A 17,920-nucleotide genomic window follows, 5' to 3' on the forward strand; every position below is an offset into this window, starting at 1 on the left:
ACTAATTGAGCCTCATCTTATGACTAACAGTTGTGGTAAAATGGATTGCTTTAGTTCACAATCTTTCCACCATCCCGCCATTCTGTTCATGATGTTGTGTAGGGTGCACTAGTAATGGTACTTACCGCTTTTCTTCAGTAGATCCCAAAGCACTTTGCAAAGGTGTGTACCTATTGTTGTCCCCATTTTGCAAAGGGGAGATGGAAACCCAGAGCAGTGAAGTGACTTTCCCAAAGTGACACTTCAAATCATTAGCAGAGCCAAGGATATGGTGTAGGTCTTCTACCCCCCTAAACCCCCAGTTCAGTGCCCTGATCACCAGACCATTCCAGCGGTCAGGTCACAAGGCAGAGGATCTGATCATCAAGAAGTGCCAGGTTTCTTTTTTGCCCCGTGGTTTCTTTATTGAAAAGCGTTTCCTGTATTAGTGAAAAGAAAACTGTGTCAGTTTAAGAACATGGGAAGTTCTCTCAGTGAGGTTAGGGAAAATGAGCTGTGATGTAGGATTAGCTTGAAAGATACATAGAACGGCCTGTACATTTACAGAGGAAATAGTAATGGGTACTTAGTTTTCAGTTCCTCAGTAACAAGTACAGTGTTCTTGCAAAACTGACAAGTCTTATATACTAGCACCAGAGGATTTGGCACATTGGATGTAATGAAGCACTGGTCCGATCCTGTGTCTTACCTCTGGCAGTGACCAATGCTTGTTGATTGAGAGGAAGGTGAACCTGTCAATAGCTATGGGTAGACCGGCCATCCTAACCTGGTCTGTAGTCTTGCTCCTCCTCAGGCCATTGCAAATGGCTCTTTGCATCAGGCTACAGCTGCCTGTAAATAACAAAAAGGTAGTTTCCTGACCCACACTTTATCAGTCAGATCTGCTGTTCTGTGGTACAAAATAAACAGCAGCAATACAGCTGCTGTGTTTTCTCAGACAGCTCTGTCTTGTACCTGATAACTGGAAAGGTAGCTGCCAATCAGCCATTTTCAATTAACTTTACTGCTCTTCTGTCCAAAAGGAGCTTTGCACAGTCAGGATCAGCTCCCCAGCTGGTGCAAATAGTCACAGCTCCATTGATTTCAATGGAACTATACCAGTTTCGCCAGCTGAGGATCTGGCCCTTGCTTTTGAAAATCAAGAACAGTTTGGCAACATCTGCAGGAGGAGAGTGACCTGTGTGGTCAACAGATGTTAACCACAGGCCCCTCCTGGTCTTGCATAGTATAATCAGGAATGAATCCTTTGCAGAAAGTATGCCAGACTCCTCTTTCCAAAGTCTTGGGTGGGCAGAGACCAGAATCTTCCCACCATGGGTGGCGCATGCTTTTTCGAATGGATGCTGAAGACAGTTTAATTCAGGGTGTGGCTACTAGAGATGTGAGGCACTAGTTAACTCCTTACTGGCCACTGTGAAATTGACGCGTCCTTTCACAGTAACCCATGGCTGATACATGTTCCTAGTGTAAATATACTTTTTGTGGTGTACTTATCCTTTGAAATAAGTCTTTGAGATCCCATGAAGCCCTGATTTATTAAACTGTTCAGGTGTCATATTCTGCTGCTGTTTCACAGAAATTTCTGGAGCTCTGTTTGGAGAGACAACACTGGATAATAACAACACACTTTGCCTGACTTGTTTAGCACTAAATTTGCATTTTGATCCAAACACTCTGGCCATCCTTCTTACTGTACCTCTCTTCTGATTTCAGTTCCTGGTAATTATCCTGATTATCTTTATTGCAGAAGTGGCAGCTTTTGTTATGGGATTCATTTACAGAGAAAAGGTAAGCTAAAAATTAGTAAGTCTATTCTAATACTGAAGAAAAAGAAGGGCTCTCTGAGACAATCAGGGTCCAGACACTTCAGGGTGAGAAATGGGGTTCTGGACCCAAAGAAAAAGCAGTTGAATCAACTGATTGTTTACAACTTTATTGCACTATAAAAGTGTATTGAGTAAGGTATCATAAAAGCTGGTGACACACTGGTCATGAATATCATTATGTGATATGTATGCATGATGTGTAAAGAGATCTCTTGCTCCTCTCATAATAATAAATTGAGATGCCTCAAGGTAAGGCCAATTTAAAGAAAATGAAAGGTTATTCCTGTTTGTAGAGTTAATAATTAGTCACAATAACTTTAAAGCCAGGGAAAGAGACATGTACAGTGTGATGTGGTGGGTGAGATTCTGTGGCCTGCATTGTGCAGGAGGTCAGACTAGAGGATCATAATGGTCCCTTCTGACCTTAAAGTCTATGAGTCTATGAGTTATGTGTGCTTGAAATATGTTCTTAAAATGTGTTTGGGAGGCATACATTGAGCCTGTCCTAGACAAAGGAATGTGGATTCTCTGGCTTGATTACAGGCAGAGGACAATGAAAGTACATACAAGGTAAACAAAGCAAACAAACTAACAAGCAATGGCGGAAGGAGCTTAGTGAACTCACTGGTTGTCAGAGGCTGCATCTCAGGAAGCCCTCCTGGCTCTTGAGGCAGAGACAATGTACTTTGGGTAATATAATGGGAACAAAAAGAGATTTTATTTATTGGTCACTTAAGGGACATGGGATACAGCACCCTCTGATCCTGTGGAAATTGGATCCCCTAGCCTGGAGGGCTAGGGATTCTGGTAACTTGAAGTAAAAAAACTGCTAGCCAAAGATTGTAACTTGCTAAAATTAAGTTTTAGACACTAGAAAGTGTTGCATTTTGTTTTGTTTGTAACCATACCTGTTTCTTTTTCTCTTGCTAATAAACTGATTCTTAGTTTTACTGTAAACCATCTCAGTGCTGTTGTAGTGAAGTAAGTGTGAGTCCTCAACTAAACTGACAGGCTGGTGTGTAACCTGTCTCTTTGGAGACAGCAAACTTAATTTCTGTGAGTGTCACAGTGACAGGGACTAGACACTGCCGAAGAGATGTCTGTGGGGGAACTCAGGAACTGGGGTTCACTCATTGTTACCTGCAAAGCAAGGTTCAGACTGGAAGAGTCTTGAGGAATTTGCTGCTGAGGTAAACAGACTGGTGTGGCAGGGAGCTGACACAGTTTAAATTCTAGGAAAGCTCACTCTTGCTGAGGCAGAGAGGTAACATAGTGGCTTACAGCTCTACGTGTCCTGAGCAGAATGTCACAATCTCCTTCTGTGAATTCCTTTTCTCCCACCATTCTTCTCACATCTGATCCTTTATTCTCAATACTTCAGGATACAAGGGTGGGGTGTGAGTGCAGAACAGGATTGTACCCACACATGTGCTGTGTAGAACGAAACCCTAAATGTGTGGATTTTTCTGGAAGAAGATGGAGACAGGTAGTACTTAGCTTAGTAGGTATCAGAGCAACCTTCTAATCAGCTTGCCATCATGAATGTTCACAGAAGAGGGTTCTTAAAGTCAATAGGAGAATTATTTATGTCCAAGAATGCCAGCAGGGTTAAGTGGCACCAGTATTTTACCAAAAGCATTATTTCACTTTTCATTGCACTCAGTTTTGCTGGGTCTAGGACCATTTTAGAAGCTTTTGAGCTGCTGTTATACAGAATATGCACTGTGTTTTCTCATTTCAGGTAAAAACAGATGTGCAAGGCACAATGCATACAGTCTTCCAGAAATATGACGGGAAAAGTCCGGAGTCTGGTGTTGTGGATTACTTGCAAGAACAGGTAGGAAAACTTCTAATCTGCTGCTGAGAATTATTTAAAAATATCCAGTAGATATTAAACCATGCATACAGCCTCTAGGGGGAAAATCAGCCTGCTGCTTTCTAAAACCTGTTCTGCAAAATGCTCAGCACTGTCAGTTCTTATTCACTTCAGTGGCAATTGAGAGTACTCAGCTCCTTGCAGGTTTGCACCATAGGGCCTGATCCAAAGTCCATTTAAGTTAATGGACTTAAGAAAGGCTCATATTGACTTAAATGGGCTATAGATCAGGCCCTAAATGAGTGTTTTTATTTATTTTGCCTTAGGTCCTATGCTGCTATGTATCACCATAGTATCTCAACTTTCATAATGAATAAATATTAGGAATTTTTATTGTACTGTGGAAATTTGGTCTGTTTTATCTACTGGGAGGAGAGGAGAGGAGCATGTGGATCGGACAGAGACGTCTCTTAGAGGAAAGTCTATTGATAGAGATTTTCTAGGTTTTGGTCAGGAGGAGAGGATGGAAGAGGATAAAGTATGGGCCAGATCAGATGAAAAACATCCACATAAAAAAGAATCTGACACCTAAGAAAAGGGCAGACAAATAAACAATGACAAGTTTTTAAAGTGCTTGTACACAAATGCTAGAAGCCTAAATAATAAGGTGGGTGAACTAGAGTGCCTCGTGTTAAAGGAGGATATTGCTATAATAGGCATCATAGAAACCTGGTGGAGTGAGGACAATCAGTGGGACACAATTATTGGGGTACAAAATATATCAGAAGGACAGAACCGGTCATGTGGTAGGGGGGAGTGGCACTATATGTGAAAGAAAATGTAGAATCAAATGAAATAAAAATCTTCAATGAATCCAAATGTTCCACAGAATCTCTATGGATAGTAATTTCATGCTCCAATAAGAATATAACTTTAGGGATCTATTATCGACCACCTGACCAGGACAGCGATAGTGACGATGAAATGCTAAGGAAGATTAGAGAGGCTATCAAAATAAAGAACTCAATAATAGTGGGGGATTTCAATTATCCCCATATTGACTGGGTACATGTCACCTCAGGATGAAATGCAGAGACAAAATTTCTCAATACTTTAAATGATTGCTTCTTGGAGCAGCTGGTACAGGAACCCACAAGAGGAGAGGCAATTCTTGATTTTGTCCTGAGTGGAGCACAAGATCTGATACAAGAGATAACTGTAACTGTAACTTGGAAATAATGACCATAATATAATAACATTTAACATTCCTGTGGTGGGAAGAACACCTCAACAGCCCAACAATGTGGCATTTAATTTCAGAAAGGGGAACTATGCAAAAATGAGAAGGTTAGTTAAACAGAAATTAATAGGTACAGTGACTAGAATGAAATCCCTGCAAGCTGCATGGACACTTTTCAAAGACACCATAACAGAGGCCCAACTTAAATGCATACCCCAAATTAAAAAACACAGTAAATGAACTAAAAAAGAGCCACCATGACTTAACAACCATGTAAAAGAAGCAGTGAGAAATAAAAAGGCATCTTTTAAAAAGTGGAAGTCAAATCCTAGTGAGGTAAATAGAAAGGAGCATAAACACTGCCAAATTATGTGTGAAAATGTAATAAGAAAAGCCAAAAAGGAATTTGAAGAACAGCTAGCCAAAAACTCCAAAGGTAATAACAAAATGTTTTTTAAGTACATCAGAAGGGAAGCCTGCTAAACAACCAGTGGGGCCCCTGGACGATCAAGATACAAAAGGAGCACTTAAAGACGATAAAATCACTGCGGAGAAACTAAATGAATTCTTTGCTTCAGTCTTCATGGCTGAGGCTGTTAGGGAGATTCCCAAACCTGAGCTGTCCTTTGTAGGTGACAAATCTGAGGAATTGTCACAGACTGAAGTGTCACTAGAGGAGATTTTGGAATTAATTCATAAACTTAACATTAGCAAGTCACCGGGACCAGATGGCATTCACCCAAGAGTTCTGAAAGAACTCAAATGTGATGTTGCGGAACTATTCACTAGGGTTTGTAACCTGTCCTTTAAATCAGCTTCTGTACCCAATGACTGGAAAACAGCTAATGTAACACCAATATTTAAAAAGGACTCTAGAGGTGATCCCGGCAATTACAGACCGGTAAGTCTAACGTCAGTACCGGGCAAATTAGTTGAAACAATAGTAAAGAATAAAATTGTCACACACATAGAAGAACAAAAATTGTTGGGCAAAACTCAACATGGTTTCTGTAAAGGGAAATCATGTCTTACTAATCTATTACAGTTCTTTGAAGGAAGGGGTCAACAAACATGTGGACAAGGAGGATCCAGTGGACATAGTGTACTTAAATTTCCAGAAAGCCTTTGACAAGGTCCCTCACCAAAGGCTCTTACGTAAATTAAGTTGTCATGGGATAAGAAGGAAGATCCTTTCATGGATTGAGAACTGGTTAAAAGACCGGGAACAAAGGGTAGGAATAAATGGTAAATTCTCAGAATGGAGAGGGGTAACTAGTGGTGTTCCCTAAGGGTCAGCCCTAGGACCAATCCTCTTCAACTTATTCATAAATGATCTGGAGAAAGGGGTAAACAGTGAGGTGGCAAAGTTTGCAGATGATACTAAACTGCTCAAGATAGTTAAGACCAAAGCAGACCATGAAGAACTTCAAAAAGATCTCACAAAACTAAGTGTTTGGGCAACAAAATGGCAAATGAAATTTAATGTGGATAAATGTAAAGTAATACACATTGGAAAGAATAACCCCAACTACACATTCAATATGATAGGGCTAATTTAACTACAATTAATTATGAATGAGATCTTGAAGTATTCATGGATAGTTCTCTGAAGACGTCCACGCAGTGTGCAGCAGCAGTCAAAAAAGCAAACAGGATTTTAGGAATGATTCAAAAAGGGATAGAGAATAAGATGGAGAATATCTTATTGCCCTTATATAAATCCATGATAAGCCCACATTTTGAATACTGTGTACAGATGTGGTCTCCTCATCTCAAAAAAGATATACTGGCATTAGAAAAGGTTTGGAATGGGTCCCATATGAGGAGATATTAAAGAGACTAGGACTTTTCATCTTGGAAAAGAGGAGACTAAGGAGGATATGATAGAGGTATATAAAATCATGAGTGATGTGGAGAAAGTGAATAAGGAAAAGTTATTTACTTGTTCCCATAATATAAGAACTAGGGGCCACAAAATGAAATTAATGGGCAGCAAGTTTAAAACAAATAAAAGGAAGTTCTTCTTCAAACCACGCACATTCAACCTGTGAAACTCCTTGCCTGAGGAGGTTGTGAAGACTAGGACTATAACAGGGTTTAAAAGAGAATTAGATAAATTCATGGAGATTAAGTTCATTAATGGCTATTAGCCAGGATGGGTAAGGAATGGTGTCCCTAGGCTCTGTTTGTCAGAGAGTGGAGATGGATGGCAGGAGAGAGATCACTTGATCATTACCTCTTAGGTTCACTCTCTCTGGGGCACCTGGCATTAGCCACTGTTGGTAGACGGGATACTGGGCTGGATGGATCTTTAGACATTCTTATGTTCTTATGTAGCTTCTTGATGTACTGAGATTTTTGTATAAATCTGTCCTCCATTGTGATTGTAGCACAAATAATATTACTAACAAAAGAAAAGGATGTATTTCTGATCTTGTTTTTGTTCTATCTGTAGTTCACGTGCTGATGAAGCAACTTCCCTTTTCTTCCTTCCATTATTTTTAGACTGTGTACAGTATCTGCAGAAGAAAAGTGCTGTATTTGCCAAATCCTGTGCAGGGCTGAGAGCTCTGAATTCTGATTTCAGTGGGACTGGAGAGCATTTTCCTTTAAAAAACAAAAACAAACAAACCAGCCCCACTACTGTAGTGGTCTAATTCACTACACCTTACAACAGTGTGACTGCAGTGTTTTGATGGATTACTTTAGAATACTGTAATTTTTTTACAGTATCTTGCAGAGACTTACCTGCATGACATTCCTAAGAACTTAACTCTGTTTGCATTAATTTAGTTATCTGTTGTTTCACAGCTTCGATGTTGTGGAGTAACTAACTACACCGACTGGACAACCACCCAGTGGTTTAATACCACTGGCAATAACAGTGTTCCTCTGAGCTGCTGCAAACAAGACATTAAGAACTGCACAGGACAGCTGAATGAGCCACAGGATCTCAATATGCAGGTGAGGCTAAATTACCCTGAAACTGGAAACTGCCACCATGGGCTGTGATCTCATTAGATTCCTCTGAGCCAGCCAGAGGCTGAAGCTGGCAGAGCAGCTGCAAAAGGCAGTCCAAGCAGGGACTCACAAACACTGAGGATCTCATCAGACTATTTTCTATAGTTTTTACTCTAAACATTATTTTTCCTGTGCTGATTGGCTCTTTGCTCCAACCTGTTCTGCCCCTTCCTTCCTTTGTCTTTCCATCTAACTAATCCCCTCTGCACTACAAAGTTAGGTTGCATTGCCTTGCATTGACCTAGCTGGGCATGTGTCTACACTTAAATTTGTCTCCCACTGATGTAAGTGCCTTGTAACAGCAACTCACTAACACGCCTCCCTGAGCAGTGTTGAGCTATGGACGATGTACTGCGGTCGAAGCAGCACCTATGTTGACCCTAACAGTCTCCAATGGCTGTCCCACAATGTCTAGTACTGACCACTCTGGGCAAAGTTGTGAACCCCACTGCCCAGGGGTCACAGAGGCCAGAAGGCCCGTCCTCCTTTAAAGCCCTGCAAATTTTGAAGAGCTTTTTTCCTGATGGTCCAGCTTGGTAAGCACACCTAGCAGCTCTCCATTGTTGTGTGTAACTGTGCTGCTGACCATGGTAGCTACATACTCTGGCTTGGAGTAGACCGGAGATAGTGGATCTCCTGGGCCGGTGGTGAGAAGAGGCTGTGCAACACAGCTATGGACCAGCCATAGAAACGTGGACATCCATGAGCAGATTGCACAGGGGATGCAGGAAAAGGAGGATGACAGGAACTAGCAGCAGTGCTGTGTGAAAGCGAAGGAACTGCATCAGGCATATCAGAAGGCCACGGAGGCATACAGTCGATTTGGGGCTGAACCACAGACCTGCTGCTTTTACAAAGAGCTGCATGCCATACTTGGTGGAGACACCCCCTCCCCCGCAGACCACTGTGGATATCTCCGAGGAGCCCAACCACAGACCCGGGCCATGAACAGCGAGGATGAGGAGGATGGGGGATTTGTGAGTGAGCGTGTCCAGCTATGCCGTGAGCCGGGACCTGTTTGAGGCTCCACTGCAGTCCACTCAGTCCCAGCAGTCGAGCATGGGCGAGCCCAGTGTGGGGAATGGAACCTCGGGTAAGTGTGTAATTGTATTTTCCATTACAATGATGTACTGATGGTGCCCCCAACTTAACAGGACACAGCTATTGACTTTAATTAATTTACTCGTACTAGAAGAGGTAGCAGCACAATGTGACATACCCAGGGTACAATCTAGACTAGTGAGAAGCTGTGTCACCCTGGCCCTCTAATGTGGGGTGCCTTTGCTGTTATTGCCTCCACTCCTGGACTGCTCACAAACAGCCTCTAGTGTGTAAATCACCCCCAGCTATGTCTGTGTGCACTTGCAACCTGCCGGCCACACTTGGGCTTTTATCTGCTTGAGCTATACTGCAGGGTGACCCCAGCACACTCCCAGTCCAGACTTTCCCCCAGAAATGTACGTCTTGTACTGCCCAGTCCTCTCCTGGACAATACAAGCTCATATAAAGTCCGTGCATTTTATATGCACAAATCCTGTTATCCCAAATGGAGTTTCCCAAACACTCCAGTTCAAACACACTGCATTACATAAAACAAGTTTATTAACCACAAAGAGAGATTTTATGTGAATAGAAGTAATGAGACAAAAAAGCTAGAAATGGTTACAAGAGAAATAAAGATAAAATGCAACTCATGCCTAACTTAACAAACTATGTTAAATTCAAAGCAAAGGTTCTCTCACCACATGCTCTCAATAGTCTTACCTTGTACAAAGATTATTACAATAGTGTGCAAGGGGCGTGTTGGGGGTACACACTGTCACAACACAGAGGTAGCATTGTTATCTGCTTTTCATTCCCCTCTAGAGTTAGAGGCGCAGTTTGTTTATGTACACAGGGATGTCCCTTGAATCTTCCAGAGAGATCTCAGTGAAACGTACATGGAGATATTATGCAATCTTCTCCTGAAGGATTCAAGGGATGACAGCCTTATTTCTTCCTCTGCAGTAGGACACTTTCCCATGTCTGTCAGCAGTACACAGGCTAGCAGCATACGGATCCAGGCGGCTTTGGGACAACAGCAGCAGCTGTGCTCCTGTCACCCTCAGGAGTGAGATATCAGTTAAAAGCACCACTTCCTGGAAAATGGTGCCAGTATTCAGAGCCACTGCCCTATATTCATTTTCATGCAACCAAGCAATTCCTTCCTCATTTCCCTTACCCTGCTGGGCCGTTCTCACCAGGGCTCGAGCTCTGAGTGGTGTCATGCACAAGCACGCCAAAGTAGAAGTATCAATAAGCCTGTATTGAAGGAAGCAAGGGAAGGGAGTTTTGAATCTTAACTTTTGCTTTCCATTGTGACTATACTGACAATGGTTCCTCTGTGTGTTTTGTCTGTAGCTGCTGCCATTGCAGCCTTGAAGGTTTCCCTTCCACACCTGTGCAACGCCTGAGCAAGATAAGGAGGACAAAGAAGAGGACTCAGGATGACATATTCAATGAGATCCTGCAAGCCAGTGCTGCATCAGACTGTGAGCAGGGGCCCTAGAGGATGAATGTTGCAGATTGTATGGAGAAGAAAAGAGCCGACAGTAGAAAGACCCAGGAGCACCATCAGGAAAAGGAGTGAGAAATACATGTGGACATAACAGGGCTTCTCCAGCAGCAAACACAGATACTTCAGACTCTTGTGAATCTACAGGGTCAGCAATCATAGGCTCACCTCCCTTTGTAATCTGTGGAAAACTGCATTACACACCTCCGTACACCTCCTCAGCATTCCATGTGGCATCAGGGGCTGCATCCTTCTCCTACCACTCTGCCCCAGGGGACAGTAAGGACAACCACAGCTTCACATAGGCCGACCTGTGAAAGCCATGGTTCCTGTATGTGTAGCTAAAGTGGACATGAATGTTCTTTCCCCTTGTTAAAGTTCTGTTCCATTAATTTATTAAGTTATCGCACAGATTTTTCTTTGCTCTGGTTTTGTTTCTCAAAAAAATCTATTCTTTGGAAAGTAATTCATCGTTATTAATTCACAGCATATCACAAAATCATAGACATGTAGGGCTGGAAGGGACCTCAAGAAGTCATCAAGTCCAGCCTATTACTCTGTGGCAGGACCAAGTATAACTAGACTGTCTCTGACAGGTGCTTGTGTAACTTGTTTTTAAATGCTGCACAGTGCCCAGTGGTACTGAAAGCACCCACTTATGTGTTATTGTACACGTTGACACAACTCATAGAACCAGTGACAAACACAGTGTAATATCATAAATGGACAGCAAGCACCGCAAAATTAATAGCTGCATTGACAGTGTTATATTCATAGATATACACCAAGCGTCACACAATTCCTGACTGGCCCCAAAACAGCAGGGCCAGATAGAGCACAGTACATCACAATGACCTACTGTGGCTTGCTTTTAAAACCTCCCTGGGCCTTATAGCTCCATGTTAAGCCCTTCTAATAGCCCTTGTGTCTGGCTGTTCAAACCCAACAGACAGCTGCTCCACCTCCCTCCCAGCAGCAACTTTTCCCCCTTTGTTTCACAGATATTATGCAGGACACAGCAGGCAGTTGTAACCATTGGGATGTTTTTTCACTGAGATCCAATCTTGCGAACAAACCAGCATCCAGTGTCCCTTCAATCTACCAAAAGCACATTCAGCAGTCATGCCGCACCCACTGAGCCAGTAGTTGAATCTTTCCTTGGTGCTGTCAAGGAGGCTGGTGGACGTCTTCTTGAGCCAGGGAAGCAAAGGGTAGGCTGAGTCCCTTAGGATTACTATTGGCATTTCAACATTGCCAATGGTAATCTGCCGGTCAGAAAGGAAAGTTCCTGAACAGTCCTGAGCTCTTAAAGATGCAAGTGTCATACACCTTCCCTGACCAGCCAGCAGTGATGTTAGTGAAACATCCCTGGTGATCCAACAATGCTTGCATAACCATAGAAAAATAGCCCTTTCTGTTGATGTACTCCATGGCAAGGTGGGCTAGCGCCAAAATAGGGATATGCATGCCATCTATTGCTTCACCACAGTTTTGGGAACCCCATTGCTGCAAATCCATCTACTGTGTTCTGAACATTGCCTAGAGTCACAGTCCTGTGTAGCAGGAGATGATGAATGGCCCCCTACAGTGGATTTTCCAACTACAAAATTATTTCCCACTGACTGGTAGCAATCTGGTGTTGCAAGTTTCCACAGCATGATCTCTACTCCACTTCTCTGCTTCTTCACTGACAGTGTAACTCTCATTCTAGTGTCTTTGTGCTGGAGGGCTGAAGTGAGCTTGGCACACAGATGCAGGAATGTGGTCTTCTGCGTCCAAAAGTTCTGCAGCCACTGTTCATCACCCCAAGCCTGCATTATCATGCGATCCCACCAGTCAGTGCTCCATTCCTCAGGCCCAGCAGCGCCGCTCCACTGTCTGCAGCTGCTCAGTGAATGCCACCAACAACCTTGAATTGGGTTTTTGCTATGTCCCTCAGCAAACTGTCCTTGACAAAACCGCTGACTTGGTGGTTCTTGTAGCTCTGCAAATACCGGAAGATCATGCGTCCTCTGCTTGCAACACTTATGACAATAGTCCAGAGCTGTGCGGAGAGTGAGGAAGGCCATGAGGGTTCATGGGATTTTTAAAAAAGGCCTGAAAATTGTGGGATATAGCTGACTTTTATGGGACGGAGACAGTTCCATGCTGGGAAGCTGACCCCTTGCTCCGACTCATTCCTGCACAACTCACTTCTGCCCCACTGTGCAATGCCAACACTTCCTAAAGGACTGGATAGTGGTGGGTTGCGCACTGGGATACCTGTCCATGGTGCATTGCACTATGCATCTGTACAAGCACTCCTGGTGACTGTGTGCAGCGCCAACACAAGGAACCATGTATGCATGTGCACAAGCAGTACACTAACTGCGGCGGCTGTATGCTGACGTAACTTGTGTCAACAAAAGCTTGTAGTGTAGACTTGGCGTTACATAACCCCACTGAAAGGATTTAAATATTAAAAGCACTAAGAATCACAGAAGGCAATATTTGTAGCCATCACATTGTTCTCATATTTGCATCTCCAAGGTAACTTGCCAGAAGCTGGGACTGGATGACAGGGGATGAATTGCCCTGTTCTGTTCATTCCCTCTGAAGCATCCTGGCGGTGGCCACTATTGGAAGACTGGATACTGAGCTAGATGGACCATTGGTCTCACCCAGTATGGCTGTCCTTATGTTCACTCTGTATGTTATATCCCTTTCCCCTACCCTTTATCTCTCTTGACTGTTTAGATTGTAAGCTTTATGGGGCAGGAACTGTCTCTCATTATGTTTTTACTGTGTCTAGCACAATGGGGCCTCATTCTTGCTTGGCCCTTAGGCACCTTCAGGATATGAGTAATATTGTTTTAATAATCTATGCCTGGTCAGTACTGGATGGGAGACAATCTAGGAAAACCCAGCTGCTGTGGGAAGTGTGCTGGGGATTTGGTAGATGACCCTGCTACCTCACTAATGAATCAGTCCTTCAGCTCGGGAGAAGGATTATGCTACCAACCCTAGATTTTACATTAAAGTCTGCAATAAATTATGACATTCATTCAGTATTCATAGGGTTTAATTCAGAAAAAAATTGCACCCATCTTCCCCACTTTGGGACCCCACAAACCCTCATTTTACCTTGTGGACACCACCACAAGCCTCCTGGCTCTGTATGTGGCAACTTCCTTTATACAGTAACTGAACGGAGCCATATAAGACTCATAGAAACTATAGATGGCAGAGTTATTAGATTGTCGAGTGCATCTCCTGAGCAGTGCAAGAGCAGTAGCTTGTTTCAAGGCCAAGGCTGCTGCCCTTGACCACATGGGTCATAGCAGGGCAGCACAGGGTCCTGCCCCTGTGAGATTGTGTGCAAAACCTGCCCCATTGTATTGGATTTGTTGGTTTGTTCTCAGTTTAATAGTGTAATCAAATGGCAGCTAAATCTTCCTTTTTTACATCTCCCCAGGGCTGTGCAGAGAAAGTGGAAAATGGGCTACAGGCTGTATTGAGCTATGCTATGCTCGTGATCCTAGGATTTGCCATCATAAAGGTATTTAATTGTAACAACGTACATTTCTTCCCTCACAGAAAATAGTGCCATTTTCCTACTCGCACAATCCCTTAAGTAACTTTGCTGCAATTGGTTGCTCTTTCCGTGGCTTTGCATGACATCCCTTTCCAGGGGAGCAAAAGCTGGGTGGAGAGGTGGGGAGGGAGAATACTGCTTCTAACAGCAATTTTCCCAGGGATTTCTGCTTGGAAATTGTTTGGGTCAGAGAGGAGGCTGCAAGAACACACTAACCAAACCCACTGCATTCCTGCTGCATGGTCTTTGAATGGAGGGGGTTTGACAGGCTGAGAGAGAGGAAGAGGGAGCATGCCAAGGAGCTGCTGTATCCTTACTCGTAACTTCATGTCTCAGTTTTGCACCAGTTTTCTCTTTTTCTGCCTGCATTTGGGGATGGGAGAATCCTGCCCAAAACTAGAAAAAGACTTGATGGGACTAAGTGAAAGGCTGAACTGTATTAGTCATTTGCGAAGAGATGCATTTTTTTTCACATTTTTTAAATGGATGCTATGGCCCAGATGTAGCTTTTTAAAATACAAGATTTTCCATAACTTAAGACCAAATGTCTCCATGGAGTTTTTTTTTTCAAAGCTAAGGTTTTTGTTTAAAAAAACAACAACAAACAAATAGTCCTTTGTGTGGGAACCCGAGAATGAAATTGACTCCAAATTAAATACAAGCAAGCATGAAACTGACTTGCTTGTTTTTAATATTCAAACTGAGAGAAATGGAGAAAAAATAAAATTGCATAGAGTAAAAATTAGATTTTGGTTAAACCCTGGCATTAAACTTTCCATACTTAAGAAGATTTGGTCCCTAAGTTTTAATCTAATAATTTCTCCTTTATCATTGTCCCTGTTATCATTTTTCCAGAGATTCCGATCTTCTTCCCCATTGACTGGGGAGGACATAGAATATCAGGGTTGGAAGGGACCTCAGGAGGTCAGCTAGTCCAACCTCCTGCTCAAAGCAGGACCAATCCCAACTAAATCATCCCAGCCAGGGCTTTGTCAAGCCTGACCTTAAAAACATGTCAAAGCCAATGGCAGCAAAATGTTCTCTTAAATTATAGACATGCTATAAAAGAGTTGTATCAAAGTAACTGTTGTTACTGTTTAATGCCCGAGTCCTACACTTGGATTAATGTGGGAGCAAGGGTCCATCAGTGCAGATCTGAATGTAGGAGGAGGGCCTGATTTGGTGATAAAGTCAAAAGTTTCCTTTTCCTAGTTAACTCTCAGGGCACGATTGGCATCTAGAGTATATTTTCTAGCATTTTTTCTAGTCTAATAATAAATAATAATTGGAGATATATCTATCTCCTAGAACTGGAAGAGACCTCAAAAGGTCATCGAGTCCTGCCCTCTGCCTTCACTAGCAGGACCAAGTACTGATTTTGCCCCAGATCCCTAAGTGGCCCCTCAAGGATTGAACTCACAACCCTGGGTTTAGTAGGCCAATCCTCAAACCACTGAGCTATCCCTCAAATTAAATTACTTTAGTGAAGGGGCTTCTACCACTTCCTTCTGATTCCTCCACAGTCTGATAAATTTTATCTTCTCATCACTATTATTTCTTTGTAATTGACTGTTCTTCCATCAATCACCACTTCTGCTCTCTTCTAATTATCGTAGCATAATATGTTTTTGTCTTTAAGCATATACAGGTATGCAATAAAACATATTGCAGATCTACATTCTAAATCCAGCACAGCCATATTCACAGCAGATGCTGCCTAGGAATTAATGTTTCTGGAATACATTTATGGGGAAAACAGTGGGAGAAAACCCAGAGTCCATATCACTATTTAAAAGTGACCTTTAAAGACATCTTTAAAACATTGATACATTTATTTTCTCAGTATTATGTTGTTTACAGCGCTGTTAATATACAATGCACTTTACAAATATGTAGAAGGCAACATCCCTGCCACAGAGAGGTTAAATTTAATTCAAGCATAGATAAAACATACAATAAATTCAACCTCCAAAAGAAATAGAAAAGCTAAAGATCCTTTTTTTTCCCCTTTCAGTTCTTTGGAATGCTGAGTGTCTGTGTGCTCACGTGCAAGAGGGAAGACAATGGCTACCAACCCCTGTACTCAGGGGTATTTGCTTGATAAGACGATGGAAAGATCATTTTTCATCTGCTTCTTGATGATAAAATGGATTTGTATAGATGCCCCAAATGGACAATGTATTACCCCTTTGTTAAATACTGTATTTTATTTACGTGAGCAGAAAGAACACTGTTAAGATTTGCAAAGGTTTTAAGTGTATCATGTGAAATGACAGCTTCAGTGTGCAGTGTCCCTTGGTAACAACCTGGTTTCATGTACCTCGACTTTCTTTAAGGCTGTTTCACACTCGTGTGGCATTCCCTAAAATGACAGCAGATGTTGGGATAGACTCCAAAAAGAAACTCTACTTCTTGCAAGTTTTACATTTGTCAGACCTATTTGTAACCTGAAACTTATAGAAGAAATTGTTTTTAATCATTAAACCGATAATGCAGCCATGGTGCATTCTAGACTCTTTTCAATATTTCCAACAAGAAATCAGATAAATGACAAATGTTGAAGCAGCAAAATAAATATGTAAACAGAAGGTTTGAATATTCCTGTTTAGAAGCATTATTATTCAAGGCTACATTTCACTGTTGCTGACATTTTCTCTCTCCAATTTGTAACTGCTGTAATTCAGTTTGCTTTAAAGACAAGCATGAATCATATCCTCAGATCAAGACACCCCTGAACTTTGGGCAAATTTAAAATCCAGATCTAAGGTTTGCAGCTGTCTCTTTTGTCTACCAAGGGGATAAATCAACCCCTCAGATCTGAGTATCTCCAAACACTGGAGAAGTCTGAATTAGAAGTTTATCACTTCGGCCAATCTCTGGTTCTTTTAATTTGAAATCAAGAATTTCTGAGGCAATGTTGTACCAATATAATAAAAACCAGCAGGATCTTATTAAGAGGGATAAGGCAAAGATGCCACATTTATTGTAAATACCATAACAAAACAAAAGACAATGTTTTCCTACTTGTTTCCATTACTACTTATTCCTTATACACACACAGACACAGACACAGACACACACACACACACACACACACACACATTCATTCACACAATCATTCATTCAGGTTCTGTATAGATGTTATAGTTACCAGCCTAGATGTTGCTCATGCCAAGTTACTGGCCAGGTATCTTGGTCATGAGGATGGAGCCGAGTCTGTGTCAGATGCATCTGATGCTCCTGGAGGCTGGCAGCAGAACCATAGACTCAAAGTCCTCAATCTTTAGAGTCCAGTTTTATAGGGATTTTTCCCTATGTTAGTTCATAGGAGTTGCCTCATTCTGCTGTTGCTAAATCAATCAGCAGATGGCTGGCTCCATTCTGTCAGATTCTTGTTTTTCCTTCCTTTGAGGTGTGGTGGGTCATCTGGTTGATCCCACTTGACACCTTTTTCAGCCAACACTGAATTCTTCAGACTGGTAACTCCCTAACCATTCAGTCACATACATTCTCTATCTTAATCACATCTATTTCACTGTTTTGGCTTACTTAGAGTTAATTAATGTTTAACAAGTTTTATACAAAGTATTTCTTTGAGCAGGCTTCACACAGACACAGCTGGTGGCTTGCAGGTTAGAATCACAAATTTACTTTTAACATAAACCTTTAGTTATGAGGCATCAATTAACAATAAGTCATTTTTCATATAAACCATGTCTAATATAGACCTTCTTTAATATCCCTACATAATCCCCCTTTTGACACTACGATATACATATATTCGTTAGTGTCACTTTCTATGTAACCTGTTTAAAAGAAGGTACTGTGAGGCAACATGGGTTTGTGATTTCAATCTATTGTACATTGTTTTTATCCAAAAGCACATGCT

The 17,920-nt window shown here is 42.0% G+C and overlaps 1 protein-coding gene across 1 annotated transcript in view; it reads left to right on the forward strand.

Annotated features, from left to right (window-relative positions):
- LOC123373045 (tetraspanin-36-like) overlaps nucleotides 1-16,530 on the forward strand; it is a 47,805-nt gene extending 31,275 nt beyond the window's left edge. The window contains exons 3-7 of the mRNA XM_045021788.1: nucleotides 1,714-1,788; nucleotides 3,568-3,663; nucleotides 7,694-7,846; nucleotides 13,912-13,995; nucleotides 16,046-16,530. Coding sequence (XP_044877723.1) covers nucleotides 1,714-1,788; nucleotides 3,568-3,663; nucleotides 7,694-7,846; nucleotides 13,912-13,995; nucleotides 16,046-16,132 — 495 coding nt within the window. The 3' untranslated portion in view covers nucleotides 16,133-16,530. The remainder of the gene's footprint in view (nucleotides 1-1,713; nucleotides 1,789-3,567; nucleotides 3,664-7,693; nucleotides 7,847-13,911; nucleotides 13,996-16,045) is intronic.
- The last annotated feature ends 1,390 nt before the right edge of the window (nucleotides 16,531-17,920 follow it).

The sequence above is a fragment of the Mauremys mutica genome, chromosome 6 (genome assembly GCF_020497125.1).
Source record: "Mauremys mutica isolate MM-2020 ecotype Southern chromosome 6, ASM2049712v1, whole genome shotgun sequence".
NCBI classification, from domain to species: domain Eukaryota; kingdom Metazoa; phylum Chordata; order Testudines; family Geoemydidae; genus Mauremys; species Mauremys mutica.